The 22,995-nt window shown below is 38.4% G+C and overlaps 3 protein-coding genes across 6 annotated transcripts; 2 read left to right on the top strand and 1 right to left on the bottom strand.

Moving 5' to 3' along the window:
• Nucleotides 1-1,628: 1,628 nt before the first annotated feature.
• Nucleotides 1,629-22,639, bottom strand: LOC133836902 (sodium/hydrogen exchanger 9B1). 4 transcript variants are annotated; one of them, XM_062267499.1, is made up of 11 exons: nucleotides 22,556-22,639; nucleotides 20,890-21,218; nucleotides 12,491-12,938; nucleotides 6,660-6,947; nucleotides 6,368-6,550; nucleotides 6,115-6,290; nucleotides 5,918-6,024; nucleotides 3,551-3,739; nucleotides 3,341-3,484; nucleotides 2,973-3,074; nucleotides 1,629-2,121 (listed from the first exon to the last, which is right to left on the bottom strand). In XM_062267499.1, the coding sequence occupies exons 2-11, from the start codon at nucleotides 21,071-21,073 to the stop codon at nucleotides 1,852-1,854; spliced, it is 2,091 nt and encodes a 696-aa protein (XP_062123483.1). In that variant the 5' UTR covers nucleotides 21,074-21,218; nucleotides 22,556-22,639; the 3' UTR covers nucleotides 1,629-1,851. The 4 variants fall into 4 exon arrangements, with proteins under 4 accessions (XP_062123483.1, XP_062123484.1, XP_062123481.1 ...); XM_062267500.1 differs by having other exon boundaries at nucleotides 20,890-21,192; nucleotides 22,556-22,636; XM_062267497.1 differs by lacking the exon at nucleotides 22,556-22,639 and adding an exon at nucleotides 22,156-22,457 and having other exon boundaries at nucleotides 20,890-21,192.
• Nucleotides 7,869-9,553, top strand: LOC133836904 (odorant receptor 94a). Its single transcript, XM_062267501.1, has 3 exons — nucleotides 7,869-8,899; nucleotides 8,963-9,329; nucleotides 9,404-9,553. Exons 1-3 carry the CDS (start codon nucleotides 8,157-8,159, stop codon nucleotides 9,455-9,457), a joined length of 1,164 nt encoding a protein of 387 aa, XP_062123485.1. The 5' UTR covers nucleotides 7,869-8,156; the 3' UTR covers nucleotides 9,458-9,553.
• Nucleotides 10,640-11,856, top strand: LOC133839488 (odorant receptor 94b-like). The gene is made up of 2 exons (XM_062271078.1): nucleotides 10,640-11,731; nucleotides 11,803-11,856. The coding sequence occupies exons 1-2, from the start codon at nucleotides 10,640-10,642 to the stop codon at nucleotides 11,854-11,856; spliced, it is 1,146 nt and encodes a 381-aa protein (XP_062127062.1).
• Nucleotides 22,640-22,995: the final 356 nt, after the last annotated feature.

A 22,995-nucleotide genomic window follows, 5' to 3' on the forward strand; every position in this document is an offset into this window, starting at 1 on the left:
ATACCAGATTGGCAACAAAACATATTAAATACCATTCTACTATATTTAAAATGCTTTCTAGATCCCAAAATATACCAGATTGTCAACCAAATCAATTAAGAGATATCTGCAGTCGTTTTTTTACCCTGTATAAACCACAAACAAATAGAAATTCAATTTTTAATTATTTTACATTCTCTGCAAATGTGAGCAATATTTTTCAAATAAATTATAATCAGTATAACATTTGTTTGCTGGCTCTTCCGCTCTCCACTAAATTGGTTGTGCCACAATTAAATAAAAACTGCATTTGATAAAAGAATAGTTAATGAACAATTGCAGCTGGGGGGTCAAAGCAAAAGGGGCGCAACTTGTAAATACTTTGCAGCTTGGGGCCAACTGGATGTCGAAGAGCAATAGCTTAGGTGCATTTTTTGAAATGTTTATAGTATGTGTGTAATTGCAGCAACCGCAAGCGAAGGTAATAAAAGTAATGCAAATAGCTGCAGCAACAACAACTAATAATAATGCGGCAACAACAATAATGAGAGTGAGCGAAGACCAAACCAAAGAATTTTCATTAAAATTCTCATTTACTTGCGCAATTATTTCTCTGCAGCTATTTTAATAACACTAATTTACCTTCAATTTTCAGCTCGTTTTCCTTGCAGTAAGTGGGAGTTGGAGATGGAAATGGAAAAGCAGGAGAGCTGTGTTGTGCAGGAAAACAACATACAGTTGAAAATATGCGCAGCTGGATGAGAATAAAACTGAATCACTAAAATGCCATGCAATGATGCATTTTCCTTTTTCATTTTTCTCCTTTGCAGTGTTTTTTAGTTTTTTTTTTTTTTTTTTGTGCTTTTAATTTATTTCCTGCTTTGTGGAAAATAGAAAATCCAAATGCGTTAGCTCAGCTGGCCGCAACATGCAAGTGGATATAACAATGGTTGAGCTTTTCACTCTCTCTATTTCTCTGTCTTTATCTCATTGCCCCGTTTGCAATGCAAATGTGTAGATGAATTGCCTGCCGCCAAGGACAAGGCAAACTCCATGGACATTCACAGACAGTTTTCAATTAATAAAGCTTTTGATGCTCCACATAGTTCATCAAAGGTGTTCTGGACTCAATTAACCCATCTTTTAACCCTTGCCAACTCTCTGCAAACATAAATCTTTTTTGTTAAATAGACATTAATATCAAATTTCATATTTTTTTTTGTTGCTTTTGTTTTTGTTGGCATTCTATTTTAATGCGCAGACAGCGCGTTGACTGCACAGCAAAGCATGTTAAGCCCCTTTAATTAATTGAAAAACCAATTAGGCAAAATCCAGGTCCAGGGATTAACAACAAAATCTCGTCATAATTAGGTGCCGAAAATTCACAACACAAAAAACAATGAAAATTACTACACTGCAAACTGTGGGTCATTTTTCAAGCATTTTCAAGCTCAATATTGTTTTTGGATACGAGTTTACGAGTCCAATTTCCTAAGTCCGGCTGGATTAACGCCCTCAAAAAACTTTGACAATTTGGTGCAACTTTTGTAACGAGCTTCAAGTGCTTAACTCGAATATTGCTTTTCTCTTTTTTTTTTTGGTTATTGCTAAACGTGTCCCAAATCTAAATGTAACAATAAATTGTCAAATTGCTTTTAATTATTTACATATATTTTGTAAGCTGACAAGGGCAACATTAAGTACAACAGTTCATAAAATTAGTAAGTACAATACAAAAACACACAGGAAGATTAAAAATAATTAATTAATTAAGTAAACATAATGACATGCTAATTACTGCGCCTAACCCACCACCAAGGAAAATGCTTTTTGTGGAGTGTTTTGGAAGTTTGGAGTTCAAAGTGTGAAGTGTTATGCACTCTTTTGAGTGTTTACTGTAGTTAGCTCGGCGACATTATTAAGTGGCGATGATGGCGGCGGTGTCACTGGCGTTTCGGCCGTGTCGACGGTGTCGCCATGTTTAAGCCAAAATGGCGCAAGACGTAGCATCAAAATGGCACCCAATGGCGCTGTGAAAATAATGGCCAGCACTGAAATGATGAGCACGTTGCTGGCCAATGCCAATCCGCCGTCAACGTTGTGAGTACGTGCCAGATCCAATGCGACGGGTCCCAGGGCAGCCTGTTGTCCAAAAGAAATGAAAAAGAAACGAAAGTGGAGAAAAGAAAATGTTGAGTATCGCATTATGATTATGTTGCATGAATTTCTTTCATTTTTTTTTGTGTGTTCAGCTTGAGAGTCTCGGCTGCGTATGAGTGATATGCTGTCGCAAATGCTTACGGAAACGGAAACAGCAACAGAGACGTAGACGGAGACGGAAACAGCGGGCAAACGAAAACGGATTAAATGAAGTTGTGCTAAAATTTTAATTAAATCACAAAAAAGGTTGACAGTGAAATATGCACAAGCAGCACAAAATCCCAACCGCATATTAGGCAAAAAGGAGAAAAAGAATATATGCAAGGACAACAAGAGAGTGTGTGTGTGCGTGTGTTACACTGTAGTTAACTCACACAAGCTCGTTGCTTGCAACTTGAAATAAGGCGCATGTTAAAAAGTGTCAGCAACAGCAGGTTGGCAACTGCAACGACAAAAGTGTAAGCAAAACGTACTCTCGTAATGCAACATTTACATTCCGGCCAAACCGCAGACTGGCAGCCCAACAAAAGCGCGTAAACCACACACACTCGCATACAGAGTCACACACACACACACTTGTCCTCTTGCGGTTCAACTACAGACAATGGTCAGGCAAAAAGGGAAGGGGCAACAAGGACACAACATGATCTGCGAGTATACGAGTATAACTTAAGCATTTGGGGAAAACACAACATAACCCAAATAATGTCTGGACGTCCGGACACAAACAAACAATGCCAAACTGAAATAAGAACTTTCAATGTTCCACGTTGCACGTTGTGTGTTGCCGACGTTGTGGCGCGACGACGTACTGGACACGGAAAAAAACTTACTTGGACCGTTGCTTTGGGAAAACCGGAAATTGTAATGTAGGCACGTTCCTTTCTCGACAGATTTCCGCCATATGTGGATAAATATGCAAAAGCCAAACGGAACTGCAACGAGAGAGAGAGAGAGAGAGAACGACTTAATACAGACTCACATAAATGCAGTTGTCTGTGTTTGTGTGTGCCACACTTTGTGGCAGGTACACCATTTGAATTGCGGCTAAGAACATTTTCATTTCAAAGCCTTTTTTTCTATGCATGTTCAGAGCTTTTGTTCTGCGGATTGGCCAAGCCACAGAGAGTTTTGCTCTCATGCAAAAGCGAAAGAAATTAAATACGTGGCATGCAGCATATGTATGCCCCATTTTAATTACCAAACTTCCGAGCAGGACCAACAATGCGCCATAGCCCAACACACGACCGTCGAGCACATTGAAATTGATTTCCTTGCCAATGAGCGCAAACGAAACCGGTTTCAAGAACTTCCACAACAGATCAAGACGCTTCGGTACGCTTGCCTGCAACAAAAAAGATTTCGTTATTATTGGCAATTGATGCATAATTAATTAGGCTATCTAACTTACCACTTTATAAGCCTCCAATTGCTGAGGCGTCATCTTCAGCTCCTGCCGCTTCCACCCTATGCCGGCAATAAATGCCATCATCACACAGCCCAATGCACCGGCGGAAGTAAAGCCAATAACGCGACTGCCCATCACAGCGATGGTGCCACCCAAGATAGTCAGCACAAAGCGCAAACCATTCGCATAGACCTGAAATATATATGAAATTGTTAGTATTCTCATCGACAACCTAGTGGTATACATTACAAAATGGAAAAAAGTTACGTCAACACAGACAAAATAAAAGAATTTGTGCAAGGAAACATAAGAGCATTTATACACTATCAAATTTAATAAGACTTATTCAGATAGACATAGGACAACACAATTCTATAAAACATCTTGGACTATTAACTCAATTTTGCTTTTATAAACCCATCTCTTATAATCTGTACAATGGTTATAGGGTGTAGGAGATACATGACAAAACCGCTCTCTCTACTGTTGACGCTGATTAAGAATATATTAAGTGTCTCATAATGGTAAGCAAAAGATTCCATTTGCATCTGCCAATTTTAGATTTTTCCGGTTACTAGCGACTTTCAAAGTTATAATACTCTTCCAAACCTAATGGTGAATAATAACATTTTGTTTAGTACGGTTTATAGGTGTTTAAAATCCTAATTCATAAACAATTTAATTTTTGGGGACCCAAGAAATTTGTCGTCTCAAAAAATATAAGCGGCGTCGTTATAGTTATATTATTTTATTAATGAACTTTTCACTTAATATTTTTTTCTTGATATCGCTAATACACAAATTCATAGATATCATCCAGAATCTCAAAATAGAATGCTTAATAATGTTATGTTTATTATTCTTTATTTGCCTTACTTTCTTTTAATATTCGCCAAATTAAGTTAAGTTGTCTATTATGCTCCTTACAGTTGTGTTATGCTTCGTTAACCCGTTTAAGGTGAAAATTTCCTGTATCCTTTTATTTTTTTTTCCTGATATTTGTAACATAATAACCCCATTTTCTACTAAAGTATTTTTTCATTAAAAAAAAACTAAAATAATTAAGTATACAAATTAAGTTTAAAGCAACTTTTAAAACGCGCTGCGCTTTCACATTGCGTATACGTAATATTCAAATGTTGCTTTTGCTGTCGCTGCATTTCTTTTATTAATTGCGTTAATTGGGTCTGACATTTTTTTGTCGCTTTCTTGTTTTACCCAACTGAATGTCACTATCTTGTTGCTTTTCTATTCTTTGCATGTTTGTTGACCACGTCCAAATTCAATTTGAAGTTCATACTTGTTCATTACACAACATTGCTGAGACTATTAGCTGGTATTATTTGCATTTACAGCATGTCGAGTTCTCTTCTCCCTTTTTATTTTGTAGCCATATTCAAAAACGTAGCAAAGTCGTATACTACTTACTACTGCGAAATCATAAAATAAGATCGCATTATAATAATAAAATAAAAGCTGTGCTTCGGTAACTGCCACACAGAAACTGAGGCTTGATGACAGGCACAGGCACAGCGTGGCGCAGCAAAATGAGAGGAGGGAAGGGAGAACACCCACAATAAATGGCAGTTGTGTTTGTCGTGGTGGGTGGCGTAAAATATGCAACGATGCAACCAGCAAAAGGATGCAAGTGGCGCGTCTTGGCGCAGAGCACAGCGTGACAATTTTTGTATGTGTGTGTGTGAGTGTGTGTGTGTGTGGCGGCCATGAAACTTGCACAGGCGAAAACAAAAGTTATGAGTGCTCCGAGTGTGCGATTGTATGTGTGTGTGTTTGTGTGAGTTTCTGCCAGTTCAAAGGCATTCAGTGCCACCCATGGCGTTTGATTATGCGCGCCATTAGCGGTGTAAGTTGCGGCAATGAGTTTTGTGGTTGCAACGTAACGCTGCTGCTGCTGCTGCTTCTCTGCTGCTCTGCTGCATGCAACGCGCTGTTGCCATAACTTTCCATGGACGGTGGCAGTAACTGTCGTCGCAAATGTCGCCAGCTCCAGAGCCATCGTCATCCGCGTCCCCGTTTTTGGATGTAAGTGTCTTTTTATGCAAAATGCACAAGCACACACGCAGTGCAACAGAGATAGCAATAATGCGAGCGAGCGAGAGGGAGAGAGAGAGAGAACGATTGTATTCTCACATGTATGCTAGCTTTTCTTTTCTTTCTTTCCTTCTCTGCATTTTTCACAGCCACCCACTGATATTGCAGCGCGAGTTTTGCATCATTAAATGCGCTGATTGAGTGTGTAAGTGTTCAGTGAATGCGCATTTTGAGTGCATCGGAGAATGGGAACACACAAAAGTATGCTGTTGTGAGGCCCATTGTCTGGGTCTCGGTCTGGGTCTGAGTTTTGCTTACCGCATTGCGAGACGGCAAATAGTGCAGCATCATGCCATAGAGATAACCAAAAACAAGTCCAATACCAATGCCAATGGGACCTTGCAACACTTTTTGCGTTAGCGAGCCTGAAAGCAAACCAAAACGAGTATGTTAAGCAATGGCTGAGTTGATGTCGATGTGAGTGCTCTCATACACCCACACACGCAAACACGTACTTGACGAGAATATGACGCTGATTATGACGCCAAACATAAAGATGGCAACAACATCGTTGCATGTAGTCATGGCATAGATGAGCGTGTGTATGCCGCTGTTAAGGCCAAGGCGATCCTCCTTCAGCTTCAGCATGACGGTGACAACCACGTTCGGTGAGACGGCCGTGATGACCAGCCTAAAAAAAAAATTGAGGGGAAAAAAGCCAAAGAATCACACACACACACACTCTAGTTGAACTCTTTTGTGACTCACCCTAAGGCAATGCCCCATAGCCAGGGCATCGAGAGCGTGTAGTAGGCCAATATGGCTATTATGGCCACCTCGACGATGGTCGGCACAAGTGTCAGTCGCAGTATCATAAGCCAGAGTCGCCTAAATGCGCTGCCATCAAGTCCCAAGCCGGCTAACAGCATGATATTGATTAAAGCCATTTCTCTGCAAGGCGAAAAAAGGCGTAGACAGCAACCACAATTTTGAAAATAGCTTTTACGCTGCCACAATCCCAGTCGCAGTCGCAATCGCAATCACAACCACAAAAACTTACCTCAGAAAGAGCTCAAAGCGTTCGTATCCCTCGAAATTGGCCAGTCCCACATTCGTGTAGACGACGCCAAAGAAGAGCATGCCCAGCATGTCCGGCAGATGCATAAAGCTCACCAAAATGCCCGATATCTGGGCGCCCACAAACAGCAATATGATGCGCATGATGGCTGTCGAGGGTATTGCATATTCTGGCAGCAGGGCAAAGCCCAGCGCCCACAGTCCTAGGAATATCACCAGCAGAGCAGCGTGCTCGGAAACTAGACTCCAGTGCAGCACAAAGTGTCGCCACCTGCAGAGGAATAGAATGCCCAGAGTGTGTGGGACAAGTTTAAGAACCTTTTACTTTGGCCAACAGTCGACAACTGAGGGAGTTCATAATGCTTGTTAACTGGACAGAGCCTTATGTGCTGCACCATTGAGAGTGGGTATGATTGTGAGACTGGGTATGCTAGTTGTATGAGAAGGTATGGAACGTTTTGAGTGAATTTCTGACAAGGCTGAAGTTTATTTTTAAATATTTAAAACGAATACAATACAATTTGTAGAAGTGATTGTGAAAGGTTATGTGAGCTATATGTTTGAAGATGTCTTTAAGACCAGAAAATACATAAAATAAAAGCTTAATTACTGTAAGGGATAAAAGAAAATTTTAGAAACTTATGGAATATTGCCTGAAATAGTTTACGGTTTATAAAAATGATTGCCAAGAATACTGTAATTTATAAGATTGATTGTATAATGTATAAAATTTAAATAATGAATTATCATTTGTTGTAGGTTTATGTCATAAACTTACAATAAATATATAAATATTTTTATTTATTTAGAGAATTTCATTTAAAATTATGATTATAAAATTAAATGCTAAATTTACTCTATTCTGCTGATTTATCACACAATAAATATAATATATATTAAATATTTTATATTTGAAAAATTATGATACACCATATTAAAATGATGACACACCTTTTATTAAAGCTATAAATTTAAATATAATATGTTACAATATTTTAACATAGTTTGTTAAACAAACTAAATAAATCAAAAAATTTAATAATTTTAAAGTTTTCTTTTAATCATGTTGATTCGGAATAAATTACTTTAAATAGTTAACATTGGGTTTTCTTTTAAATTTCTTTAATACATATAACAAATGAATTATAATATATATAAGACATTTAGTAACTAAGAAGTAACAAAAATTGAAGCGTTCAGGATAAGAATATGAATTAATTATAAATAAACTATTGCTATGCTGAGAATATGTTAACTTTTCTATACCCATATCTGTTAGGTGCTTCACAGTCGAGCACACTCAACTCGCTAACTTGTTTTCGTTTTGGTTACTGTCAGCGAGCAAAAGCACGGATAGGAATAATTGTCCTTTCGTGTACGTTTGTTTAAATTATGAAATCCTAATTGCTGCTAATTGCCCCTTGGCAACACAGCTACAAAAAGGCAGCGCAATGCAGAGCAGAAACCAAAAACCAACTTAATGGAGCAGCACAAGGATCGCACAAGTGCTGTGCACTTGTTCCTCAGGATCATGTGCATCTTTGGCGTTTGGCCCTGGTCGCCGTCCAATCGCACTGAATTGCGAATTCTTGCATTCGTGAAGCAGAACTATCGCTATCTGCTGCATTTGCCCTGCACATTTGCCTTCATTGGACTGATGTGGCTGGAGGCATTTGTGTCGAGCAACCTGGAGCAGGCCGGACAGGTGTTGTACATGTCCATCACGGAGGTGGCGCTCATTGTGAAGATTGTAAACATCTGGCATCGACGCACCGCTGCCTGGCAACTGATGCAACAACTGCAACATGGTCCGGAGTATGAATTACGCTCACAGGAGGAGTTTAGCTCCTGGCAGCGGGAACAGTGGATGTTCAAATGGTGTTTCTACCTCTACACCTTGGTCAGTCTGGGCGTTGTCTATAGCGGCTGCATTGGTGTGTTGTTCCTCAAGGAATACGTGCTGCCCTTTGCCTACTTTGTGCCCTTCGAGTGGCGGAATTCACATGGCTATTGGTATGCCTATGGCTATTGCTTTGCTGGCATGACTGTCACCTGCATATCGAATGTGACGCTGGACATGATCGGCTGCTATTTCATGTTTCACATATCATTGCTCTACCAGCTGCTGGGATTTCGATTGAGAGCACTCAAAGATGTCGACAATGAGCATCAGTTTGCTTTCGAACTGCGATTGATCTTTAAGCTGCATCATCGCATACGCAGGTAAATAAATTTCCTATGAATATTCTAATTCCTAATTTTTCTAATACTCTTTCTATTTTTAAGTCTGACTATCGAATGCCAGCGACTCGTCTCGCCCTACATTCTCTCGCAAATTATATTGAGCGCCTTCATCATCTGCTTCAGCGGCTATCGACTGCAGCACGTGGGAATTCGCGCCAATCCCGGCCAGTTTATATCGATGCTACAGTTTGTCAGCGTCATGATCCTCCAGATATTCCTACCCTGCTATTACGGCAACCAAGTCACGTTTCATGCCCATCAGTTAACCAACGAGGTTTACAACACCAACTGGCTGCAATGTCCGCCACACACTCGCAAGCTCCTCAATGCTTACATGGAGCACTTGAAGCGCCCCGTGAAAATTCGTGCTGGCTTCTTCTTCGATGTGGGACTTCCCATTTTTGTGAAGGTGCGATTTCCCAATTTGAATTTTCCGCAAATGAATTTCTAATTTATCGACACGCTTTCTATTACCACTTGCAGACCATCAATAATGCGTACAGCTTTTTTGCGCTACTGTTGAATGCATCGAAATGAATGTGAAATGCGGGATAATCTAAAAATTTTAATACTGCCACATTCTATCTACAACTACACTCGAATATATGAATTCTACTTCTATACTTAATACTTTGAAAATGATAAAATATATAAACATAATTTATTAATACTTTAAATTACATTTACAACAAAATTTGTTCTACAATATATTCGAAATAAATAAAATTAATATTATACAAATTCAATCATCAGTTTTTCGAGAACTTTTGTTTTGTTAAGAAGAGATTGCTCATGACATTATTACAATTACATAAATGTAATTTTTAGATACAAACATTTTTTCTAATATTTAACTAAATACTCTTTATCTTTTACTATAGAATATAGTTATATTTGCGTTTATATTTAAACTAAAATAAAATAAACCAATTAGAGTTTATTTTTGTTTTCTAAGATTTCTTAGCACCATAATTTACAAGTTGTTTCGCTAATTAGATAACTAAATACTTCTCTATCATATGGCATCAGTAACGCTTTGCGCATACCGTCTCTGCTAAGGTTTGCCTGTTACTGATGGAAAATCCGAGTAGGATTTGAAGTGTGGTAACAATTGCGTGACTGATTCAATATGTGACAATAACAAATCAAACAAATTAGCTTTATCATTATGTCAGCAAGTTAATTATTGTAATTGCTTTGGTTTTAAATTTGTAAATATGATTACACAGCAATTAGAAAGGACTCCAGGGCTGGCGCAAATGAACTGGCGAGATGAATGGAACTAGTTTATTTTCCATGAAAATGAAACGAAACGAATGAAACGGAAATGAGCGGTTAACATGAAAGTGTGCGACTAAGAAATACCCTTTGGATAGCAAAAAAAAAAGCAATGGCATTAATTTACACACTAGCAAACATATTATAAAAAAAATTGTAAAGCGTATACGTAATTTTTATCTTTTGCTGAACATCTGTCGATTTTTTTCTGGAGATGATCGAGTAATTACAAATTTTATTATACATATTACTATCTATCAAAAGTATCTTATTTAAGCATTGTTATGCCACAAAATATAGGGTAAATAATTAGTTGGGTAGGAGTCAATTGCCTTTCCAAGAAGGTTCTATACAAATTTTATGAAAATTTTGGTTCGACAAGTCTATAAAAGGAGTTTTTACCGAAGGGTCTCTTATTGACCAGGCGTTGGCTAGCTTAGGATGTCTACAATCGAATTTTGGAATCGCCCATCGCCGTTGCAAAATTTACTCAAACTGCAACGTTTACTTGGCCTCTGGAAGTGGCAGCGATGGGATGAAAATGATTCCTGGAATTGGCTGAAGCGATTTTATCCATTTGCTCTGCATCTGCCACTGACATTCACTCTGATTGTACTGACGTGGCTGGAGATTTTAACCTCCAATGATTTGGAACAGACTGGCAGAGTAATCTACATGGCATTGACAATGTTGCCGCTATTGATAAAGCTCATTAACATCTGGTATCGACGCATCGAAGCCCATCATTTTATGGATGAACTGATGAAGTGCATCGAGACGGAAGATATGCATTTACTTAAAAACGAGGAGATCTACTTTAAACGCATCTTCTACGCATATCTTGGAGGTGCTCTTACTGTGGCATTATTTGGTTTCGTCAGCGTATTCCTCCAGGACACATATGAGCTGCCCTTCAGCTACTACGTGCCCTTCGAGTGGCGCAATCCAGAGCGTTATCTCTATGCCTGGGGCTACAATGTGCTGGCCATGACTCTCAGCTGCACAACTAACTCCATGCTGGACACCATGGGCTGCTATTTCATGTTTCAGATCGGTCTACTCTATCGCTTTCTCAACATACGCTTGCTGACTCTGCAGAAGAAACCGGAGCGCGATGCTCTGCCTGAGCTGCGACGCATCTTTCAGCGCCACGCTCAAGTGCGTCTTCTAACACGACAATGCGAACTGCTCGTCTCGCCCTATGTGCTCTCTCAGGTGGTCCTGAGTGCCTTCATCATCTGCTTTAGTGGCTATCGTCTGGTACAAATGGGTTGGCAAGAGAACCCCGGATTATTTCTGGCCACGCTGCAGTTTGAGGCCGTGATGATCGTGCAGATATTTCTGCCCTGCTACTATGGCAACCAGTTGACCATCAACGCCAACCAGCTAACGAACAGCGTGTTCAACACCAATTGGTTGGAGTACTCGGTGAAGACGCGCAAGGAACTCATCTGCTACATGGAGTTTCTCAAGCGACCTGTCAAAGTGCGAGCTGGCATCTTTTTCGAAATTGGTTTGCCCATCTTTATGAAGGTAAAATGTGAATCACTTGATGAAAGTGGCCCGCAATTAAAAGTGTTATCTCTTTTCTCTGTTTCGTGCAGACCATCAACAATGCCTACAGCTTCTTTGCGCTGTTGCTGAATCTATCGCGTTAACTGCCGCCCATTTAATGTAAATGCGTCTCGCAATTTATATGCCACGTTTTGCACCATAATCATTGTAGTAGTTCTTGCGGCAGATCCACTCTCTTGGCTGCTGGTTGCTGGTTGCTGTTGGCCACTAAAGCCAGCCACTTCAGCAGCTATTAAAACGGGGTGTCACAGCCAACAACAAAATAAGCAAAAGCAACAGCCAACAGCCAACAAATAAAGCACTGCATTCTGGACAGCCAGACACCGGCTGAGTCAGGCGGTGTTTCCTGTGGCACCAAACGGAAGCACGCCTTACCAAATCTACCAGCAACAGCAACAGCAAGAACAACAACACGACGAGTGCGCCAGACATTGTTAGCACATAAAAGAAATACACCACGAAAATATAATGTACAACAAGAGTAGGCAACAACAACAACAGCAAGAGTAAAACGGATATACGAAAAACGCGTGCAATGCAAGTGTGAAAGTCTCTCTGTGCTCTGCTGTGTTGAGCCGGAAATGCATTCAAAGGGTTAAGCAAATGTGCACAAAGAATGAGAATGAGAATGAGAGTGAAAGAGTGAGAGAGGTGGAGACACAACATTCAATGTCTAAGCGCTCTCCCTAGTTCATACATATGAGCATTTTCACTTACCATTTAGGTCCTTTGTAGTGTTCGCCCTGCTGCGTTGTGTTGTAACCCGTGCCATTGTCTGGGTTGCTTCTGTTGCTGTTGCCATTGTTGTTGCCACTGCCACCGCCACCGCCGGGGGGAGCATTTGGTGTTGTATTTGTTAAATTTAATGATGTCGGCGTTAAAATTATTGTTGCTGCATTTTGTGCCTGTGTCTCGCCAGCGACAACAGCAACAGCAGCAACATCTGACGTGCCACCATTATTGTACTCCTCTGGGAATTTTTGTATGTCTAATTTGGTATGTGCTGGCGGTGCAGCTCCGCAACCATCATCGCCATCAGTAGCAGCAAAAGCCGGGTTCTCTGGCATGTTGTCACTCTGCGACACTCTATTGTTCGCCGGCAATTGTTGTTGTTGCTGTTGTTGCTGTTGTTGCTGCTGTTCCTGGTGTTGCTGGTTGCGCTTGCCTGTAAGTAGCAAGCAGATTTAAACGTATTTAAATGGATGCCCCTTGAAGTTGAAATGCATGTATGTAAATGGCTTTGCCGTTCGTGCACTCCCTTCGACCTTGTAAATTGGTTATAAGTGCCAGAAAGCTGCATTTAACCCATTTTGCATTCATTTATGCTGCTCATGCATGACTAAAATGTCAGCCAGAGAGAGAGAGAGGAGAGCAACACCTGCCACATCCTCATACACTTTAGCTCCTTAGCGAGCGCCAGGAGTCATGTAAGTTGAAATTGTAAAATGCAGCCTCTGCCCGCCTTTATGCCACTCAAGACGACGACGCTGACGACGACGACAGCGCGTTGATGTCAAACTAAAGATTGCAACATAGATTGACAGCCGCTGATTGCGCTGCCGTTGCGACAGCTGCGATGGCGACTGCTAAAGGTGACGACAACGACAACGACAACCAAACCCGAACAAGAACAGCAACGACATCAACGACGACAACGACAAGGACAACAGCAGGAAGTTGTCTTGGGGCTGTCTTGGGTTAAAGTGTTGCAATTGCCGGCTTGTCTCCCACGCCGACGTGGCATAATTGGCATTATTGTCACAACGACAACTTGACACTTTCCCTGAGTCTGACTCAGCGATTGCGACTGCGACTGCGACTACAACTGTGGCTGCCACTTAAGTGTTGCAGGTGCAAAACATAAATATTTCCATTGATAATGAATGCCAGCTTTACACTACTTTTCCTTTTGCTCTCTACCTTAATGTCGTGTAATTGAAGTGAATTAACTATTTATTTTGCATCTCTGAACTCTCGACAGCTCGCTGTTAAAGTACATGGGAATTTATTTAATTTATTCACGAAATTAGAACCGTTCCCATAATTATTATGCAAAACTCTGACTCTGAATCTGACACTTGAAAATCAACACTTAATTTAATTCCCATTTTTTGAAGACCGGTTTATCTCCAACCAATTTGTCACCGAGCCGCGACTTGTTAATTGCTCACAAATATTTGGTGTCAATTTTTTGTTGTGTTGCCTTTTCTTGTGAATCGACGACGGCTGTTTGTGTTGATTGATCACGTGCCAATTATGGATCAATCTCTATCATACGACATTTGGACGAAAGCTCTAACCAATTGGCAAGGTTAATTAACTTTCCTTGCCACAGGCAACAAGAACGAGCCATGGATAAAATTCAAAATATTGCTCGTTGCATATTCATTTTATTTTATATTTAAATTTTTTAATAGTTTATTGAGCGCACAAACAAATCGAGAAAGCGAATTGCACAAATATTTTGCACCATTTAAACAAAGAGCTTGTGCAATATGCAATTGTAGGAATTTCACAATAAATTCAAAATAAATTACGTATGCGATATGTATATAAATTTAATATTTTTGTTGACACGCAGCACAAAAATAACGCCGCACACACTTTTAAAAATAACTTTAAACCTTGACAAAAAAAAAGTGTGTTTTCACAATATTATATCTGAATCTGAACACGGCACAAAAGAGACTAAGTTTGATTCCACGTTGCACTTAGATAATTGATTTAAATATATAATTTATGCAGACTGAAAGTGTATCTATGATGCACTTGTATCTATAATTTCTGGGTAATTTTCATGTAAATAAACCACATTACTTAAAAATTTCCACACACACACTTTAAATTAATCGTTGGGGAACAACGTCAAGCAACGAACGACTTTCCGACGACCTACCACACCGAAGCGATAAGATTTAATGTAAGTCAAATAAAAAGTACAAAAAAAAAAGTATATACAAATTCAAAATAAATCTTTCTAATCTCGCTGATCTGATGCGCTCCAGACGACAACGAACAACTGAAAGAGCTCCAAGCGAATCACTTTAATCTCTGTGAATACCTCTATAGATACCGACATACGGAAAGGGAGAATATCTATTGTACACACACACACACACAGTTCACTATTGCAATATCTTATGCTAATAAAAAACATAAACGAAACTGTCCACAATACACTCTCGCAAAAAAGTCCGCTCTATTGCCCCGATTGGTCGATTTCCCGATTGCTCGCGTGCCAACTGAGCTACAATGCTCTGCCAACATTCGTTTTTCTAATTTGTTAAATTAACAATTTAAAAACAACACAGACTGAGACCGAGAGAGAGCGGCAATGAGGCCGACGAAGCACGACCAGACGCTGAGAAAATATTATAAAAAATATTTTCTTAATGTTAAAAACAATAAAAGTGAGACAGCGACAAGGCAATCTTTATGAAGACGAAGAATGAATACACTTTCAATAAAATAATTCTATAAAATGTGAAGCATCAAAGTTGCCAGTTACAAGATACCATACCGATTTTTTATAAAACCAAACCAGTGCGGTATTATTCCTGAAATACCAAAAATACTGAAATATACCAAAGGTTTTTTTTAGTATTTTGAAATCAAGCAAGAAAGCTACCCACTATAAGCAAAACAATGCGGTATTATTCTCAAAATATACCGTATTAAAATACAGAAAAATACTGAAATATAATGAAGGCTATATTTAGTATATCGGTATACTAAACTTTCATAAGTTATTGACTTACATTTTTATATATGAATACCAAAAAATACTAAAATACCGAAGGCTACTTTTAGTATATTGATATACTAATACTTTCTAAAGTTATTCAGTTATAATGCACTTTTGATTTATCTGTTTAACATATCCTACTTTTTTTGCTCTATGACTGAATAATAAGTAAGTTTTAAATAAATATTGTAAATCATCAAACAATAAAAGCAAGCAACTTATATTGACTTTGTAGAAGATAACAAAATAATTCGCATATATTTGCGATTTTAGGTTATATTTCCTGCTGATCTTTATCAAGTTTTGTAAATGCCAAATAGCTTTGTTTAATATTCATTAAGTGTTAATGTCTAGAAAGCAACATGAGTCAACCACTTAATGAAGTGTAAATATAATTACATAAAATATATTAGTAGAATAAATACAAAATATTATTATACTATAAATATTACATATAATTAATTAAGTATATCAAAACATATAAGAAAAGGCTAATCTAAATATATAATTGCCTTAAGGTTAAAGCACACAAATTACAATTTTGCTCATTTCCTCATCAATCTGAAATTATTCGAATCAAATGGAAAATTTAATTTACTATTTGATTTGCAGAACTTGTATCAAATACTACTCTAGAGCTATTTAAGGAAATTGCATAAATAATGCAGAAGCTAAAGATGTACATCAATAATTCGAACCTCGGCGCAGGGAAATTTTCAAATTTTGAGCTGCTGTCATTTGGCAGTCGGGAGTCGGAAACGACGTAGCGTTAAAATTATGTTTACAAGCATTTGCTTATCAATTAATTAGCCATAATCAACAGTATAACCAATGTGCGTTGGCCAAATATTTACCATTTGAGTACGGTTCGGTACAGTTTCAGTTTTGTCATGGGGCACAACAAGATGTTTCCCCCAAAATGCTGCGGACTGTTCTCAGCTCTAGGCTTATATCAAATATTTACAAGTTCAATGCGAAGTTCGTGTTTGAAGTGCAACAAATATTTAACATTCCCTAATTAATTTTAAATATCTTCGCTTCGATGCTGAGCAGCGGAATAGCAAACTGTTCGCGCTTGGTTAGTTAGCCCCCGCTTCACTCTCCACTCTGCCACAGGCTTCTCAGCCTGTCTTCTCCACCTCCTTTCAACATTTATGAATAATGTGCCGCATTTAAAAGTTTTTGCGGCATTGCCCTTTCCCGTCCCCTTCTCCCACCATCGTCCCTTGCATTTTTCTTTTTTTGTTGCTCAGCCTTTCATAAATTGCGCAAGGTGTCAGCAAAGATAGCACAAGGAGTGTGCTGCACTTCGCGACGTTGCATGAGGCAAGCTTTACTTGCCGCTTGCAACAATCGGCAACCGTATTCTCTTCCACTCTCTATGTGTGTGTGTGTATTTTAGTGATATTTCATATTCATGCACTGCACTTAACACAAAAAATTCTTATGTACTTGTGGAACTGCAAGTTGCACAAAGTCATTAGGGTTTCTTCTTCGTCTGTGGCAACAACTTTAAGATATACGCTCTTAAATTTTGATATACACCTACGGCGCTCCTCGTTGTTCGTTGCTGGCGGACAAAACTGGACTCCATTGAATATTATTCTTGCAAGTCAATTTTCGAGAATATCGCAAGAACACTTGAGGCCAAAATATTTCGTGTAGTTTCCTCCACATCTTCCACCCCATCTATTTTGCCATCCTTCTCTCTTTTTTTTTTTGTTCAGAATTCCGAGTTATTTATATGCGTAGTTTGGTTATCATTGCCTTTTGAGCTCTTGCCAGTGGCTCTTTTTGCCATTTAAACTTGCCTTATTTTCTGGAACTGACCACCACCGGCAACTAAAGAAAATAGTTCAAAAGTTTTTCCCCCCAGCCAAGTGTATAAATGAACAAAATTTTTGGTTTCAATTATTGCAAAACTTTCCACACAAATAATAAAACACAGAACGCAAAAGAAATGCCTAAAAATTATTCAAACAGTGGAAAGAGATAGATCGGTGAACAGGCAAACATTTTTGACAATTTTACTTTATTTGCGACAAACTCAAAAAAAAATATATACTATATTAAAAAGTTACAAAGCTCAGGTTTAGCTTTAGTGGAAGTCAAACAAATTAATATTGAAACTCACTCTCAGTGAACTGGCGGCTTGTGAATGCAGTTGTATCAATTATAAATACGTCTGATAACTTCATTCAGCTTGTTTGAGTTTGCTTCGCAGATTTGAGCTTACTAATGTATCTGAATTTGTAGCCAGACAAGTTTGCAAGTTTCATATGTTATTTATTTTTTTATTCATTTATACGGAGAGATGCATTTTATTTTTGTTTGGTGAGGCATGACTGCTTTAATCATGTCAGCATGCGTATCTATCTCTCAATTCTGTGTATTTACCTTTAGAAAAACGTATGTATGTATCTGTGAGATACTCGTCTGGAGCAGGAAGAAGGAGTTTTTTTTTATCGTAGCGCAATGTCAGCACATTTAAATATAATTTCTTTTCAGTCGCATAAAGCCAGAAGAAGACGAAGTGCTGGGAACGAGTTTCACTTGACAAGCTTTGTGATTTAGTCGGCGACGGCTGTTGACGCTTTTAAGCTCACTTCCAGACATCCTCCATAGAAAACTGAGCTGTGTGACTTCTTGAAGCACTGGAGTTACGCATCAGTGATTCGATCTAAAGTCAAACGGCACAACATCATGAATATACGATAGCGTACTATGCCACATTAGTGGATGACTCCAAAATATACAAAGGTATGTATGTACTATATATGTTAAGCTGTAATCACTGGCCCAGTCTCAATCTCAGTTTCAGATTCAGAATCAGATGCTGATTCGCATTTAGTTTGCGCTTAAAGCAGGTCAGCCATGATATGTAAACTGGAATCCTTGCATGTCCATGTCCATTCATAAAGCATACATAAATATGGGGACAAATTGAGAATTGGATGAAAGAAAAGAGTTGCAAGTGAGGTAAAGCACTGAAAAGTCGTCGTCACACTGCAAATGCAAAGCGCTCTATTAAACGTAGTTTAGTAATTGGCTGTTGCTGCATTAGTAGTTGTGGTAGGAGGTGGAAAGAGAGCGGGAAGCGCCTCGGCTGGTTGCTTCGATTCAACTTAAGTGACTCTGGGCAAGTTAAAATCCAGCTTGAGTGCGATACACAACGTACAACTGCCAGAGGGTCTGAGCACGACAGCAGCAAGTCAGCATCAGAGGCAACGGCATCAGGCAACGAGAACGTCAGTGGCTCAATGCAAATGGCATCAAAGTGAAACCAACCAACTCGACGCTGTTCCATGTATGTGTGTGTGTGTGTGTGTATGTACATGTGAAAGGAGATTATGTGTGGCACGTCAAATGAAGCGTCGGGCGCCTTGACTTGCCTCGCATTCCCATACAGATGCTGCTTTGCCACTTACTCAGTGTGTGTCGTGTTGTGTTGGTCTCGTATCATGCATGTGCTGAAATTTTCCTATTCATTTGGCAAACACTGTTGCAAAATACACCGACGTACGAGAGACATGCGAGACGAGGCGAGCTGAGCTGAGCTGAGGCCGACGTAGTCATTTATAATTGTTGGGCAAACTCTGCGTATACGTAATATCAACATATGCATGCGTACTGCATGCAGTTTTGTATTTATATTTGCAGTTTTTGCTGCTGTTGTTGTTGTTGTTGTTGTTGGTGCTGTTAAGATTCATTTATCAATGGTGACTTTGTGAGTGCAAATCGTTTTTCATGCTGCAGATTTAAGTAAACAGAAATGTCGCCATTTTCCCAAGCTATATTTATAGAGGGAACCCACGTCCACCGCTCCCCCCCCGCTTGCCACCCACGCTTGCATCGTGCTGACTTAAAAACCTTTTCCATTTTTCCCCAAAAGCAGATGTAGAAAAACTCGTCGACGTGCCACACACATTTAAATCGGTTTCATACAAATAAATATGGCAATGCATTTAAGCATTCATATGAATACGGATTTTGTGTATGTTGCTACATTATGCTCATATATAAAAACATATATACTATATATAAGTAAATACACAGTCAATGGAACAACGCATAAAAATTGAATCGGAATATCTTAATTTTCGTTTTTTTTGCCAAGGCTCGCGAAATTTGGATGCACTGGATGCGCAGCTTATTTTCACTTTATTCATGTAAAATTCAGAATGCGAAACGCAAAGTGCAAATTCGTAAGCTAAAGCTCAAAATTATCAGAAAATGCAACTCGCGAAAAATAACCGAAAAAGCAAATTTGTAAAAGCAATGTAACAATAATAATAATAATCATAGTTGGGATCTTACAAAAACAAAGAGCGAATAACTTTATTACAACGCTGGAAATATGCGCGGCTGTAACAACAAACATTATGCTCGGACAATAAAAATAGCGAAGAGTGTGCAGAGTGCGAGTATGCTCGACTAACAGATACTCTGTAAAGCAGTAAACTGCACTCTATGATTGATAAAGTTGGTTAAACGCAGCATCATATTTCAATCGGATGTCTACGTACAACTATCTGATACTCTTTACACTGATTTTATGGCTAAGGGAAATGGAAAACATTCAGCACGCTGCCCAGCAACGGAAATGTCAGAGCTGCAAAACTGAGAGTAATGTATGTAGATGAAGACATACCATGTGTATATATGTAATTATCTGTCTATATAAGTATGTATGTAGTAGAAGCAAATCCCAAGCGATATGGCATTTATGCAACGCGTTGCCAAGAGGCTTGCATACACATGTCTGTCACATAGTCTGGATGGCGCCAATGCAAGTCTTGGGAGTAAAATCTTCATCGCTTCATGGCTGAACGTTACATTGTAAGTGAAACTCAGACTGCAACGGACAGACGCTGCGGATCAGACTGAACTTGGGCAGCATCGTCGTCGTCGTTGTCGGAAAACAAAAGCTTTGAATAAACAATGTGCACACCACACACAATCACACACACAAACACGCTTTCACATGGGTACAACAGTGCGTATGTGCATTTTGTGGCAGCCAACAGCGGCGTCAACTCTGACATCGAACGGAATGTCTGTGTGTCATCATGGCGCCGACATCCTTGTTTGCCAGTATATTCTACACATCATACACATACATATAACACATGTGTGTGTGTGTATATGTTTGCAAGAAAATCATTTCCGGGTAAAATTATTTTGCTTTGGTTTGCGCTGCTATGCGCTGCATTCTCCAAATAGCTTTGACCATTTTTTTCCGCTGCTGCGCGATGCGTCAGATGAATTCCTTGCGATATTCGCACCATTCACACAGATTTTCAAATATCTTCCGGTGTAGTTACCCCTTTTTCTCATATTTTCAGTAGTTTGGCTATTGATATAAACTTACCATTTCCTGGTTGCTTTTGTCCCTTGCCCATTGGATTAGCACGTGGCGGAGGCGATGGTCGCTTTTGGCCATCCGCCTTTTGCTTTGATTGCTTCTCACTCAGCAGGTGCTCATTTTCGGGCTCCATATCCAAGATGCTATTCGTTGCAGTCTCGCTGGCACGTCTCAATAATTCGACTGGCATTTTATTGATGTCAACCTGTTCCTCCGCCTCGTTCAATTCACTGCCAAATTCATCCACAGCACTTCGGCGAAAACTCTGCAATATGGGTCCGTCGTTGAGTGCCAATGTATCGAGTAGGTCTAAAATTTGCAAGGAGTTAGACAACCTGATGTAATTATAAAAATATGCATTAGGTTCGCGCATACAACATGATTACTTAATATTGAATATCATATATATCTCATAATATTATTATTATTATCATATTAATTTAGGAAAAGAATCCTAAAAATTTAAAAGCTTCTGTAAAACTTTAAAATGTAAATTGAAATGAATCGCTAAAAGTATCTGAGTATTATTTATGACTCCATATTGTTGATTTTTCTAATATTGTTTTTTTTATTAAATCATCAATTCGCACTTTTATGTAAATAAAATTTTCTTATGTTATTTTGTCGTTCACTAGTTAATTAATATTATTTTGTAAATTGTTTTTAAAATCACTTTTATTAATTTTAAAATTAGATAACATTATTTACCTTAAATTTAACTATGATATTTTTTAAATTATTTGATATATTCCTAAATATATAAATTTTTTAAGGTATTTTTAAAAATTAGAAATTAAAATAAATTATTATGAATTACCATAGAACCTAAGCATTATTTACCTCTAATTAATTTTGCTGTTTATCTCGAAAATAATTTATATGTATTTTATCAAGGATATTTCTAATAATTCAGGATCTTTTTCAATTTATTACTTTAATAGTTAATAGTATAATATTTTAAGCCATTTTTTATTAGGTTTATTTTTTTTATTAATTTGAAAATATTTAGTAAATATTATTAATTTATTTGTTTATTTTAATTTATATGCATTAATTTATTAATAGTTTATTATTTAGAAAATATTTTATTAAATTAATAACAATATTTACATTACTTAAGGAAAAGTATAGTCTTTATACGTCTGGCTTTTACGCTTTAAGTAAGGAGTTTATGTTATACGATTCACACAATAATCATCTGTTTATTCGTCATCGCAATCATCATCAACCCACATAAATAACTCACGAAATTCCTCAAATAACTGAACTCACCGGTTTGTCTAATCATGTTTATCTACTGCACGCCAAAAAGAAAACACCAAAAGCACAATAACAAAACGTGAAGAAGAGACTTAAATGACGAATGTGACGCAAGCAATTGACCATCGAGCAAAAAGGAAAGAGCAATAAATACGCGCGCGAAAGCGAAAACGGTACACGAGACAAATGTATGTATGTATGTAGTAGAAGAAGAAAAGAGAACAAAGTGAACTTAACGACGCCAGCGGAGCACCGGCAATGCAACGAGCACCAGCTAAGCTCTGCCTTGAATAACAACGATATCTTAGAACTTGTGGACAAACACGGATTGATATTATTGCCATTACATGTTTGTTAGCACATTAATTAAAAAATCTAATTCAAACAAATATCACTAGCACTAAATACATACCGATATGGTAGCGAGTATAAACAAATGTACGTAGACGCGTGTGTTTAACCACGAATGTGAGAGCGAGAGGCGCGCGCTGTGGTGACGGCGACGCTCAGCGACTAAAAACTAATTGCCAAACAGATGACACACACGCACACGACACACTCACCAACACACACACACACACACAAGAAATATCAAACGCGCGAAAAAAATAAACAAAGAGCACTAACAACTTGAAGAGTAATTATTATCGACTAATCTATACTGTGTACGCTTTAATACTTTAATTATTTAAGCTGAATGTGCATAACTATAGAGAACAAGAAATATTTCTTAAATATACACAATCGTTCAGCGATAAAATCGCTTATTAAAAAATAAATTACTTTAATATGCTTGTTTAAATTTAAATAAAGTCTTTAATTAGCATGTGCTATCTACTCACATTAGAGGGT

This window comes from Drosophila sulfurigaster, chromosome 2R (assembly GCF_023558435.1).
Source record: "Drosophila sulfurigaster albostrigata strain 15112-1811.04 chromosome 2R, ASM2355843v2, whole genome shotgun sequence".
Classification (NCBI taxonomy): Eukaryota; Metazoa; Arthropoda; class Insecta; order Diptera; family Drosophilidae; genus Drosophila; species Drosophila sulfurigaster.